At 44.1% G+C, this 15053-nt stretch overlaps 1 protein-coding gene across 1 annotated transcript in view; it reads right to left on the bottom strand.

Annotated features, from left to right (window-relative positions):
• Positions 1-2566: 2566 nt before the first annotated feature.
• LOC135372411 (uncharacterized) overlaps positions 2567-15053 on the bottom strand; it is a 121769-nt gene continuing 109282 nt past the window's right edge. The window contains exon 12 of the mRNA XM_064606026.1: positions 2567-2748. Within this exon, the coding sequence (XP_064462096.1) occupies positions 2615-2748 (134 nt within the window). The 3' untranslated portion in view covers positions 2567-2614. The remainder of the gene's footprint in view (positions 2749-15053) is intronic.

Here is a 15053-nt window from a genome sequence, read left to right as displayed (position 1 = left end):
GCAGGCACGCCTCGTCAGCTTGGTAATACTGTGGGACCAACGTGAGCGCCGAGGCTTCAAGACCTTGTATCGCCAACAGTAGGATGGGACAAGACCTCGGGCACCCTTCGTAGCCTATATTGGCGTGTCGGATGGATCATATACTGAAATACAATTTCTTGGAGCACGTTCGTTACATATAATGGGGCGGGAAACGTTTGTAACGGTGACGGGAATGCGTTTTTGCAATTAACACCCACGCTTGCGTCGAGTCAAAGATATAAGCTATATTTCTAATATCCCTCCTTGTCAAATACTGTGTTTTTAACTCAGCTAGGTTATTGTCTACAATGTGATTACTTGCTAAGCGGAGCTGTGCAACCAGCATAATTTTTCTCTCACGAAATAGAACACCATTTTTAACACCACATTCCCAACTCAAATGGGGTGTAAAAAAGGAGTATTAGACGGTAAACACCTGTTTCAACACTCCACTTTATACTCTCAATGATCGACATTGGATAAAACGTGGTGTATGTCGATATTGCAACTTGCGGACTTGCACCCTTTGCGGACTAGAAAAGGGTGTTTGTATAAAAATACACCTTTTTTAGCAAATAAAGGTGTAAAATGATTTACTGTGACATCCGCGCAGACACCGTATACCTTCCGCACGCTAACATACTATTGCCTTTAAGTAGCAGTACAGAAATAACGCTTACTTCATTGTACTTCTGCTTCAAGTTCTTCCAGTGGCATCTTATTTGAGACCAGGTGAAGCCAAGTCCGATCTTCTTCATTTTTTGTTCCACTGCTTCGAACGTCGCTTTGTTGCGTTGGCGCTTTGAGTCGAGTAGGGACGCCACATCAAGCTCTAAGACAATGCACAGCATAAACCTCGTGCTGTCCTTCGTCCATACACAACGCTGCTGACTTGAAACGCTTGCGCTTGCACCAGCGGGAACGCTAACCGTGTCCGTCGCCATGTTTATTTTTGTTGCGCGCGGAGCACGGCGGCAGATGCGGTTGTGACGTAGCGGAGGCCGTCGGCACAGTCGACTTGCCCGGTTTACATGGCAAAGCAGAGACGACTCCAGTCGTCTGATCTACCCCGACGTAGCGACTTATTTCTGCTGCGTCGACGCCCCCTTTAGGTCGATGTAGGCGGGTTTAGATGGAGAGGGGAGATCGACCTATCTCGCCCAGTCGACTTATGTCGCTTTCATGTAAACGCGCCTAGGGTTGTGAGCTAAGAGGACGCCGCGTTTGAACTGAGACGTTTCGAAGTTTCTACGGTTGAACTGGGCACGGGATGCCACGGTCGTCAAAGCTGTCTCAGCAGTGATCGGTTTATATCCTTGTCAAGTGGTGTGGGGTGCAGATATGTGATGCGCACCCGATTCACGAACTACAAGATGACTGCGCATAGACCATGAGTGGGGGCAACCGGACAAGGGGACCGGACAACCGGGGGGCAACCGGACAACCTCCTTTTCACTGAAGAGGAGTTTGTGGGCAAGCCCATAACTGGAAACCCAAGCAACGCCCACAAAGATGCGCCTCCAAAAGAAAAGGTAGACCTGGTCCGCATGCGAGCGATTTTTGGTAAGCACTAATTTCACTATTGTGTTTTGCATAGACATACATTTCCATTGCGATTACATATTAGTGCCGCGCAGCGTGCCCCGGTACAGAGTTATCGAAAATCAAGCAGAGCGTCCGGACATTCCTCCAACGATTGTAAGACCCGCCGGGCAAGAGTGTGCACAAGGCTACTGTGCTTTGTACTTTAAGTATACCGTGTATACACATAATAAACACATCGTGAAAAGCCTTTTGTATACAATGTTTTCTCTACACATTGTATAGCAAAAGCCTTATACACTGGATATACAGAATGTAAAGAAAAAGTGTTTCAATTGTATACGCAAAATGTATACAGTGTATGAAATGTTCATAGCCTATTTTCATAAGGGTGCCATCTGGACCCTCCAGCAGCAGCAACAGCTAATTGCGTTCTGCCGCCGCCAGCGAAGCTGTGTTCGCTTTGGAAATAGAAAAGTGACACCACATCCAAATGGGACGAAGTAGAGTCATAAATACAGCAGGTATTTAACACCGTATCACTTAGCAAAACGGAAAACACATGAAACGTATGGCGGGTTCCCTAGTGTTTACCTTTCTCTGGTTCGCACGTGGAGGCGGCAGGTGCCTTGGCAAATGAGAGTGCGTCAGCCGCCGCGCAGGTCATTTTGCACCCTCGCCCTCTTCCGCTGCGCAGAAAGGTACTTGCGGAGCGTATAACAACATGTTTACTGAAGGGAAATCAGCTGCCGAAGTTGATCTAGCCTGTAGGCGTGAGAGGTGAACTGTTGTGCTGGGGACGGGAACGATAATGGCTGGCAAACGAAGTAGGGTGAACGCACGTCCAGCTGGCTCCCCATTATTCTCTTTCTGGTGAGGCCATTAAAACTATTGCTGCTTCGGTCCTCTGAGACGCAAAACATTTTCGATTTTGCTCCGGAGACCAAAGAAGCTAGTGTACAGTGCTACAGTAAAGAGACACACACACTTAAAAATATTCAATGAGGCACATGTTTGTTTATTTGTGTTATGCGACTTCTCCGAACATATCCTACATATCGTGATAGTCACTAGAATTGTTCGGTGGAATATCTATGTGCGCTTCTACTCCACGCAGCACGTTACCCTCCTCGGTGATATGGTATGCCGCAACAGATGCTGTGCAACCCTGGCCGTTCAGAGGCTCTGGAAATTATTGAAAGAAAGTCAGGTGTAGAGCTAAGAGACGCATATGATGTGATAAAAGTGTGTAACCAGTACCAATCAGCGTAGTTGTTGCTTCCTAGAAGCAAAAGCCATAACAGTGCTTTAATCACTAATGACTGGGGCCCGGAAATTTAGGCACTAAAAACGATGGGAATAGGCAGGCGTTTAGGCCGTCAAAATAGACACACAAGAAAGCAAAAATACGCACATTAACCTGGTACGCTCTATTGCTTTGTTGGTGTTTCAGAATGCTCCTTCCGGGAAAACTTTAAAGGCTACGGTGCCGGTGTGAGCTGCGACTTCTAGTACGTGAATGCAAAGGCGGCCAATAACCACGCTATATCGAATAACGCTATTAGACATCCGCCTTCGAAGATCTTGAAAGACCAAGAAAGGCTAAATCTTTTGATCAAATACGCATGAACGCCTTCTACCAATGCGTGGTACTGAAAGAACAAAAAAGAAAGAACCGAAAGAAAACTGAAAGAACGCAAAAAAAAAAAGAAGAACGGAGGGCTCACATACGCAGAAACGAAAAGCAAAATGCAGCTCAGCACGAGCGTGAAAGGTACACTCGCACTTCAACCACTAAAAAATGATGTCATGGCATCTAAAAAAGTTAGAAAAGGCTACAATCCAATAGAATCAATAAAAAGGCAGGCAACCCCGCAAATGCCGCTTCTATGCATTTATTGGTATTTATACTATAGGAAATGCCAAAAATTCCGGGCCCTGCTCCATGTGCGCCTAAAGAAAAAGCCATGGGCTGGAAGCAAGATGCATTGAGCGAAGAACAACAGGGAGGGCGGGGATTTATTGGCAGAAAAAAAAAACATTGAGAGGTGAATACAGGGAAGTAGTAATCACTAGACACAGACTGCCGCCAACTCACAACTAGCCTTAAACACGATATAATTAGCAAGTAGAGCTAATTGGGACCCCCACATTAATCAGCATCATCCAATGAGTCATCACACTAATTGGAGAGCGTCTAACTCGTGTTCAGGACAGCTGTGAGTTGGCGGCAACCTGTGTCTATCAAAAAGAAAAAAATAGATAGCGATAGAGTGGAGGGAAGGAGTTTAGTTGAAGATCAACGACGCCATCTTGAAGAAAGCGGTCCGGAACAGCCACTGACCATCGCTGGGCGACGGAGCACAGAGGCAGGTTGCAAAGCATCTTCAGCTGTGACCACAAGTTCTGGACATCCTGTGACGTCATCATGGCATGTCTGGGCCGGCTAGGACGGCTCTGGACACGCGACGAGAAAAACACTCATAATACAGATGCTGGGAAAGCAAGAGTAAATATGCTAACCATCAATAGCTAACAACAAAAAGAATTAGTTACACAACGAATGAGCCCACCACAACAGCAGTCACGGGGAGCGCAGAACGATGCGACTGCTCCATCCGACAGCCAGGCAGAGAACTGACTCATGATGTTTTTCTCCTCTATAAAGTCGTGCATCTGCATCCCCCTAGTGGGTACTTGCTCAACTAATTTCATGGCAAAGTTATTAAGAATCACGACAGCGCTACTCTCGTCCCCAAAGCAGAAGAAGATACAAAATGGCGGGGATGCCTGGACATCAGCAACCAGCACCTGACATGCTTGGGCACGAAAATCATAAAAAAGGGGGGACAAAGCTATCACGTACGAAAGAATTAGTTACACAACAAACCAGCCCACCACAACAGGAGTCACGGGGAGCGCAGAACAATGCTACTGCTCCATCCGACAGCCAGGCACAGAACTGACTCAAATTCTTTTTCTCTTCTTTAAAGATACGCATCAGCAGCCCCCCTAGCGGTTACTTTCTCAACTAATTTCATGACAAAATTATAAAGAATCACGCCAGCGCTACTCCCGTTCCCAAGGTAGAAGAAGATAAAAAATGGCGGGGATGCCTGGACAACAGCAACCACCCCAAGAACACACATGGTCCTCAGGATGTCCCCACAGTGTTATCGTGTCCTCGTCCTTCGAGGTGTATGCCCATAACGTCCTGAGGATAACACTCGCGGACTGTCCGTGAAGAGTCATTCAGGTACGTCCTGTGCCCGTCCCTGTGGGTAGCTAGGGGGACGAGAAATAGTATTTTGTTTAGTTTACGTGCTCAGACTCCCTAAACACATTTGTTTTGTTTTTGGGCCGATCCTGGGACCTGACAGATTTTTCTTAAATAAAGGATGGCCCAGCGTAAAATTCCCTGCCGCCAAAAAGAATGACTGTCTATGATACATGAACGATTTCTCGTGGAAAGAACAGAAACGCGCGATGCTGTCGCACTACTTTTGACTTTCAAAGTTCCTACCTGAATGTCTCAAACCAACGTGAGTAAGAAACATAGACTTTGGAATGAGGCAAACCTAATACTTCAATCGATTCCTCGCTTTGAGTATTTTTTCTTTGCGTAATCGAAAGAAGCATTGAGTGCTCACCCTTCGTTTTGCGTAGCAGGCTAGCAGGACTCCCGTATTTACGGAGGGACGCGTTATATTAATAAATGGTATCTGTTTCGACTTCGGAAGAGAATTCTAGTACCTTTCGGAGTGGGTTTCTGAGTGGGCAAGCTTAAGGCTTGTCCCGCCCTTATGAGGATTTCTCAGACTTAGTGTCCTTCAGAAGATTCTGTTTCGAACAGGAACAACAAAAACGCTCCCATAACTTTGGTGTCATTGCAATTTGGTGCAACTTGTGTAAGCACTTGGCGGATGCGCGTGCCAGAAAACACAAAATACATAAAACAAATCAAAGCAGAGAATTGACGGGAAGCATTGTCCTTCATGTGTACTTAAACTGTCCTAAATTGGTCCCTGAGGATGGGCGAGGGACAGCCTCGGGGACGTCATCTCATATGCCAAAGTGGCAGTATTATGACATTTTGAGGATCAGATTTTGGCATCCTAGGGATGCCATACCTGTCCCCATCCGACAACCTTAGGATAGTCCTGGGATGACAGTGTGTTCTTGGGGCAGCGTGTGTGTTCCTGACTTGCACGGGCATGAAAACCGCAAACAAAGCGGGGACAAAGTTGGCAAAATAATTAGTTACACAACACATCAGTCACAAGGAACGCAGAACGACACGTTCATTCCCTCCGACAGCCAGGCACAGAACTGACTCAAATTATTTTTCTCTTCTTTAAAGATACGCATCAGCAGCCCCCCTAGCGGTTACTTTCTCAACTAATTTCATTCCAAAATTATTAAGAATCACGCCAGCGCTACTCCCGTTCCCAAGGTAGAAGAAGATAAAAAATGGCGGGGATGCCTGGACAACAGCAACCAGCGCCTGACTTGCACGGGCATGAAAACCGCAAACAAAGCGGGGACAAAGTTGGCAAAATAATTAGTTACACAACACATCAGTCACAAGGAACGCAGAACGACACGTTCATTCCCTCCGACAGCCAGGCACAGAACTGAATCGTAATGCTTTTTACTCCTTTATAAAGTCATGCATCTGTCCCTCTTGCGCTTACTTTCCGAATTAATTTAATCGCAAAATTATTAAGCATTGTTCTAGCACTATTCCCATTCAGGGCCGCACTATCGGCATTGTCAAGAAAAGAACGTTCGTTGTCAAAAAAGAACAAATACAAAGCTAGATGCGTCGACAGATGAAACAATAGAGTCGCGGTATGACGTCATCACCCAAGCATGCAGCTACGTGGCTCAAGGACGCGTACGCTCTAGACAGGGGACCTGTTACTTATTGAATCACTATTCCAAGATTATTTACTTTATTGTACTATAACGATTGCATAGGAAACAGAAAACATGAGAGGTGATTGTAGGAATTAAGTATTTCATTCCCAAAATCTTACTAAATGAGACTCGCAAAAGAACAAAATATCCTAACACCATCAATGGATACATAGAACGAGCTAATCGAGACATGTCCGTTCCATCCGACAGCCAGGCAGATAACTGAATAATGACGCCTTGTTCCTCCTGAATAAAGTCACACACCTGTCCCCCTTGCGGTTACTCTCTGAACTAAATGAATCGGAGAATTATTAAGAATCGTTCTAGTTCTACTCCCATTCACGGCAGCACTATAGACAAGACGAGAAGCGCATGTTTGTCAGATAAGAAGGGGGGAAAAAGCAGAGAAACACTTGAACAAAGCAGAAAACCAGCATCAAACTATTTCTAAACACACACACACTCCTCTTATTCAGGAACAGTGCTCATCATAAAACCATCCAGGAGAATGCACACCATCCTCCATTTTTCTATTGCTACACTTTTTCCAGTAACGGTCAATGCATTGCTACAGACACCTGAAACACTGCGTGACGTCATCACATCCTGTCTGAAGAAGACAGCGGCAAAGACAAAGACTCCTATCATTTATTGAATCACAAGATTATCCTACTCTTAATGCGATTTTCACCCCAAAGGCTCATCATGGTCATTAGAATCACAACACCAGTAAACTACCACTGCTCTTTAGAATAATAAGTCAGACCACTCAACATCATCACCAGGCTTATGTAATACATGACCCTTTCTATGCTCATATACCCGTTGTCTGAGGCTACAGCTAATTAAATTAGCTGTAGCAGCTAATTAAAAAATAGCTAACAGCTAATTAAAAATAATTAATTTACACTGAGGGTGGCGTGATAGGAATTTCTGTCCTGCACTCAGATGCAAGCATTTCTGCACAAATACCTATAAGAGCTGACTTCCTCAACACACCATGCTCCTAATTACATGTAACAAACAAAAAACCTACAAACTCTCTTCTCACAAATTCAGCTGTACCAAGCGACTTTCTTCTGCGTAAAATGGGTGAAAAAGGGAAAGGGCAACAAAAAAATTGTGCGCTCTTTGCTTGAAGTGCAATGACTTCAAAAACCGAAGTATACGCTAATAAACTAAGAAAAAGACACCCATTTCTGCTATCAGATAATTCTTGCATAATGCTACATACACAGCCGCATTGCCCTTGCGTAAAGAAAGCACAGGACAAGGGCACACAAATTCCTTTAAGCGAGCAGGGAAAAGGCTTAAGACCCATATAATCGCAGAGTCACCACACATCGCTATGCGGCTAACACAAGACGACAACAAGATACTAGCGGCGGATAAAATTGTAACACTGCTAAACAAGCCCCAGCATGTCATGATGACTTCACAAGCCAGGAAAAAAGCACACACACGCACAGACAGCAGCTCAGGAATGCACAAGGAGAGGTGCTCTATACAGGGTGTCCCAGAAAACGTGTCATTGAATTATAATAAAAAAACTACGCCACCTAGAGTCATGCGGTCAACAGCATTTGTTCTGATTGGGTTTTTGCCACATTTTAATGTGAATGTCATGCACTTCAAGTTTAATTATGTAAATATTTGCGAACTGAACTCGGAAATTTGCCAAGTAAAGGCCACTTTTTTACCCCACCAATATGAAGAGCGTGCCGAATTCACTCAGACTCATGATAATTCACAGTGATATTCACGAGCTATCCCATCGGGAAAAATAGCCGAATATCATGCTTTTCGGAGCACCGGACCATAGCGCGCGATGACTTTTTGAGCGCAATCGCTCTTAGTACGACGAAAGGAGGTTCCGAAGCCAGCCCCAGAGTGATAGTAGAAAAAGTAACAGTTCCTAAAATTGGGAGAGGGAAAGCATTATCCCAGCGAAAGTCGGACGCCATAAGCCGTGCCTGTTTTATCTCTTTCTGCGATGTCGGGGAGGGCTGGGTTTCCAACCTCATTTCGTCTGACTGACAAAGATTGCGCTGAAAAATTCATCGTGCGCTATTCTGTGCGACCTCCGTAGGGCATGATGTTCGGCTATTTTTCCGATGGGATAGCCCCTCAATATCTCTGTCAATTATCATTAATTTGACTAAATTAGACACGCTCTTCATATTGATGAGGTAAAAAAGTGACATTTACTAGGCAAATTTCCGACTTAAGCTCGCACAAATTTACATAATTAAACTTAGGTTACACGACATTCACATGAGGAGGTGGCAAAAACCCAGTAAGAACAAATGCCATTGACCGCATGACTCTAGGTGGTGTAGTTTTTTTATTATAATTCAATGATACGTTTTCTGGGACACCCTGTATAGAAATTTCTCCTCCACGCTCAGATATCAGCATTTCTGCACAAATACTTATAACTGCAAACAGCTTACTCCATCAACATATCAAGCAAACTGAATACTGACACTCAACAACATCTAACAATAAACAAAGAAATTCAATTCTCACTAATTCTGAATGCCAACCGGCATTCTTCTGCTCTACCTGGATGCTGACTGCTTCCCCTCAGCTACATTCTGAGTAAAAGCAGTGAAAGAAGAAAGAGCCGCGAAAAATTACACGCACTTGCGCTCCAATACCTGTAACTGGAAGAAACAGTACCGCACGTTAATAAACTGAGACAAAGGCACTCACTTCTGCCACCAGATAATTCTTGCATAATGCCACATACACTGCCGCGTTGCCCTTGCGTAAAGAGAGCACAGGACAGGGATACACAAATTTCCTTAAGTGAGCAGGTAAAAGGCTTAAGTCGAACCACTGAGGAATAATCGGAGAATCACCGCTTATTGCTACGAAACTCAAGGGCTAGCACAACATGACACCAACAAGATACTAGCGGCGGGTAAAACTGCAACAAGAAAGACACTGCTAAACAAGTCCAGACATGCCATGATGACGTCACAAATCAGGAAAAAAGCACACACACACACACACACTGCACGCACTTGTGCTCCAATAGCTGTAACTGCAAGAAACCGTAGCGCACGCTAATCAACTGAGAAAAAGACACTCATTTCTGCTATCAGAAAATTATCGCATAATGCGATACACACAGCTGCGTGTTCCCTGCGTAAAGAAAGCGCAGACCAAGCGTCTACACAAAACGAACAGAGAAAATCGCTTCTACTGGGCGCTACCGCACATCGCTACGAAGCTCATCGGCTAACTCAAAACGACAAAAGCAAGATATTAGCGAAGGGTAAAAATTGCAGCAAGAAAGACACTACTGAACAAGTCCAGACATGCGACATCGCATAGAAAATACTGCTCATCGGGAAAAAGGCCTAAGCCTGCGACAGAAAATTATAGAGCATACACAACTTCATTTTTCTATTTCACGTAAACTAAACGCGGTATGCTATTTCCTGCTCGGAAAACGACGTATAAATTTTCTTAGGAAGCAGAGAAATAAATGAATTTCTACTCCGTGCTCAGGATACCAGCATTTCTGCACAAAAACCCGTAACTGCAAAATTAGGCACTTACTTCATCAACATATCGACCACCCAACAAAATCAAACAAACAACCCCACTCCCACTCATAGAACACTATTCAGCTTTTACTAGGAGGCTTTCTTCTGCGTAAAAGTAGAGAAAATAAGAAAAGGCCAGTGAAAAATTACACACACTTTTGCTCGGATAGCTATAAGGAAAAATAAAATAAAATAACGAGGCACACGGTAATAAACTGTGACAAAGACACCCATTTCTGCTATCAGATAATTATTGCATAATGCTAAATACACAATTGCATCGTCCCTGCGTGAAGAAAGCACAGAAAAATGACCTACAATTTATCTTAAGCGAGCAGGGAAAGTCTTCTTCTCTGACAGCTTAATAACATAAAGTCTGAGGTGTTGCAAAGAAAACAAAGCTTGAACAGCGCTACGAACGTGACAGACACATACTAACAAACACACAAACACTCCTATTAATTTCTACTGATAGAATTGGAGCTAAAGGCGTGAACCACACTACAAGAACAAAGCACACTGCTTCAGGGAAGCATATCAAATGCACCACAACAGGACCGGCGTCGGGCACTCATAAAATAGCCTACCCAAAACAAAGACTTCACCAGGTTCGCAAGGCAATTCCATTAAAAACGCTCGGCCTATCCTACAGATAGCAATGCAAACGCGACTACCCTTATTTTTTAAACCATTATTTCACGCAATAGTTGCACTGCAACACATTGCACTTACCTGTCAAATGGGGTCCCTGGTTTAGAAAAGCGCGCGCACACACACACATACACACAGACACACACTCACATTTTCACACTCACGAACACAAAATCTATTTTCACAACCACATAAATCCATATTATTCATCAGGTCAATAATTATTCTACCATCGTCAAAAGATGGTACAGAGATGTATACGAACACAAAACAATAGGTCTTCGTTCCGGATGTAATAGGATATCGCCACTCGGCCGGCGCGAACAAAAAAAAACAAAAGAAGGGAATGCATGTTTGCTATCTCACAGTGATTGACAATATCGGCTTGATCACGGAAACCAGAGACATGACACCGAGACTGCTAACTTGCGACCAACATCCCACTGAAGTTGGCAATGTCGGCTCGATGTTCACCGAAGCCAACGACATGACGCGGACACTGGCTTTCCATCGACCTACTTGGTGTCCCGCGCCAAAAGCAAGTAGAAAACACATTCGTTACGTTGATGTCGAGTTAATATTCGAAGCAATTCCTCATTTAGGCCTTGTTTGTATGCGTGAGAGTACTAAACTGAGACATGTCACCTCCACCATTTTGATTCCGAGACGAGCAGGGCTCTCGAATTTGCGGAAGCTCGTTAGACATGAAATGTGTAGTACTGTTTTCGCTTCGAAAGGAATGCCAGTATCTTTTGAAAGCTTCTCGCACTTCGTCGACCTAGGAGCTTTTAAATTTTCTTCGTCTTGCTTTTTGTAACACCGCGCCCATTGCACGCCGTGGGAAATATGAGAAACGAAGGGAACTCAGAAAATAAAACGAGTAATAAACAATGGCGAAAATAAAACCTTGCTTCCTTGCAAACAACTAGTCTAACGTTGTTTTTGTAGTTACGATTGCCAACACACGAATAAAAATGCAAAATTATGTTGGCGCAACATCGGCAGCATGTCGATTGCATGTCGAAATGACATCGGCAGCATGTCCAAATGATATCGGGCCAATATCCTGACCCGACATCGGCCCAACTCTGGGCGGTGTTGCAAAGCGTATGTTGGGCCGATGTCGGGAGTGTCGGCAGCAGCACATCGGGCCGATGTCGGCCGGACATCGGGCACAGAAAGTGGTACCGCGCTTTTGCGCAGCAGTTATAGTACAGAAGGGAATTCACTTTTTTTTTGCTTTCATTTCCGTGCACCCATATATTTTGCAAGAATACTATAGAGTGGAACGGGTAAATGTGAACATTATTCTACACACTGTAGTTCTCATCATTTTTAAACCAAACCACTTAACATGTGTTCATAGGCCTTTACTAAATAGGTGATCCGATAATGACTTGAAATAAAATAAAATAAAATAATCATTCCACCATCGCTGACTGCAAGCTTGGGTACCCAACAGAGCAGTGCGCTCCCGTCAACACGCCTTGGGCTGACCTTACACACCCGAAGCCTTTTTTGAATACATTCTGCTGGCGCTGGAATAAAATATTTATCGCGAGGGTACTACAATGTCAGCTCTGCTTCTGTTTAAGTGACAAAACAGTGCGCTCACTCGGGGAAACGGTAACGAATCGCGCGCGTACCGCGTCCAAACCGCGAGAACGCGCCCGCGTTGCGATCGCACGGGGAATCGGTAACGGATCGCGCGCGTCGCGTGTCCAAACCGCGAGAACGGGCCCGCGCGCGGCTCGCGTGGGGCGCGGTTCGGGCGCACTGTGTTATCACCTAAACAGAAGCAGAGGTGACATTGTAGTACCCTCGCAATAAGTATTTTATTCAAGTGCCAGCAGAATGTATTCAGAAAAGGCTTCGGGTGTGTAAGGTCAGCCCAAGGCGTGTTGATGGGAGCGCACTGCTCTGTTGGGTACCCAAGCTTGCAGTCAGCGATGGTGGAATGATTTTTTTAGTCATTATCGGATCACCTATTTAGTGAAGGCCTATGAACACATGTTAGGTGGTTTGGTTTAAAAATGATGAGAGCTACAGTGTGTAGCGAATGATGTTCACATTTACCCGTTCCGCTCTATAGTATTCTTGCAAAATATATGGGTGCACGGAAATAAAAGCAAAAAGAAGTGAACACCCTACTGTACCATGACTGCTGCTTTCTCTTGGATGTATAGCAAACACGCATTCCTTTCCTTTTTTTTTGGTTCGCGCCGGCCGAGTGGCGATATCCTATTACATCCGGAACGAAGACCTATTGTTTTGCGTTCGCATACATGTGTGTACCGTCTTTTGACGATGGTAGGATAATTATTGATCTGCGGAATAATATGGATTTATGCGGTTGTGAAAATAGACTTTGTGTTTTTGAGTGTGAAAATGTGAGTGTGTGTATGTGTGTGCGTGCGCGCGCGCGCTTTTCTGAACCAGGGACCCCAATTGAGAGGTAAGTGCTATGTGTTTGCCTTTTCGTGTGACACGAGTGATACATTTATGTACTATTGCGTGAAATAGTGGTTTAAAAAATAAGGGTAGTCGCGTTTGCATTGCTGTCTGTTGGATAGGCCGAGCGTTTGGAATTGCCTCGCGAACCTGGTGAAGTCTTTGTTTTGAGCAAGCTATTTTATGAGTGCCCGACGCCGGTCCTGTTGCGGTGCATTTGATATGCTTTCCTGAAGCAGTGTGCTTTGTTCTTCGATAGAAGAGACAGGGCGGTGACAAGCTGGTTCATGATCAAGGAGGTGAACCCGAGACAGGGATGAAGAGACGACAGAACAAATTCTCAAACACAGCAAAAATTTTAATGTACCGATGCCCTATATATCCAAAAACCTCAGGAGAGGAGGAACAGTAAGTAAGGATGGCTTACTCACACAATTGTCACGTGCAGCAATCTCTACAGACTCCCTCAACAACCTTCGTCAAACATTATTTTCTTTACATAGTACCCTGGTTTCAGGGAAAACAGGTTTACAATTGTTGCATTCACGAAGGTGCTGGATAAGTTCACTTGATACAAGGCCCATGTTTTTAGCATTGAGACAGTGTTCCCGTAGACGGTCATTCAAACATCTACCGGTTTGACCTACATAACAAAAAACGCATTCGAGGGGAATGGAGTATACAACCGAGTGATTGCAGGGAACAAACGGGTTACGATGTTTTATGGGGCAACCAGTGAAAACAGAAGAAAAAGGCGTTAATCTACTAAGTTTAAAAGCATTAGAAAAAACAATATTGACACCAACATTTTTTGCAACAGCATATATGTTGTGGGAAACAGAGTGGTGGTAGGGAATAACGACAACCGGAAACCGATCAATCGCGGAACAAGGTGTGGGGTGAAATAGCTTGCGAAATAACAATAAGGCTCTAGAAGAAATTATACAATCCTCGAACCCCGCAGAACGTAACCTAGAGCACTGGCGTGACAAACTATACTTAATATGGTGGATGCAACTTTTGCAGACAGAAGCATTTAACAGGGAAGAAATAATACCAGATTTTACAATTTGAATTTACAGTTTGAGAATTTGTTGTGTCGTCTCTTCATCCCTCTCTCGGGTTCACATCCTGGATGCTTTGTTCTTGTAGTGTGGTTCACGGCTTTAGCTCCAATTCTGTCAGTAGAAATGAATAGGAGTGTTTGTTTGTTTGTTTTTTATGTGTCTGTCACGTTCGTAGCGCTGTTCAAGCTTTGTTTTCTTTGCAAAACTTCAGACTTTATGGTAGTAAGCTGTCAGAGAAAAAGTGACTTTCCCTGCTCGCTCAAGATAAATTGTAGGTCCTCTGTCTGTGCTTTCTTCACGCAGGGACGATGCAATTGTGTATTTAGCATTATGCAATAGTTATCTGATAGCAGAAATTGGTGTATTTGTCACAGTTTATTACCGTGTGACTCGTTATTTTATTTTATTTTTCCTTATAGCTATGCGAGCAAAAGTGTCTGTAAATTTTCACTGGCCTTTTCTTATTTTCTCTACTTTTACGCAGAAGAAAGCCTCCTGGTAAAAGCTGAATAGTGTTCTATCAGTGGAAGTGGGGTTGTTTGTTTGATTTTGTTGGGTGGTCGATATGTTGATGAAGTAAGCAGTGCTTAATTTTGCAGTTATGGGTTTTTGTGCAGAAATGCTGGTATCTGAGCACGGAGTAGAAATTCCTTTATTTCTCTGCTCCCTAAGAAAATTTATACGTCGTTTTCCGAGCAGGAAATAGCATACCGCGTTTAGTTTACGTGAAATAGAAAAATGAAGTTGTGTATGCTCTATGATTTTCTGTCGCAGGCTTAGGCCTTTTTCCCGATTAGCAGTATTTTCTATGCGATGTGTCTAGTGTCTTTCTTGCTGCAATTTT

The sequence above is a fragment of the Ornithodoros turicata genome, unplaced genomic scaffold (genome assembly GCF_037126465.1).
Source record: "Ornithodoros turicata isolate Travis unplaced genomic scaffold, ASM3712646v1 Chromosome147, whole genome shotgun sequence".
Classification (NCBI taxonomy): domain Eukaryota; kingdom Metazoa; phylum Arthropoda; class Arachnida; order Ixodida; family Argasidae; genus Ornithodoros; species Ornithodoros turicata.
The sequence above is the reverse complement of the archived record's forward strand: the minus strand, read 5'-3'. Positions and strand labels throughout refer to the sequence as shown.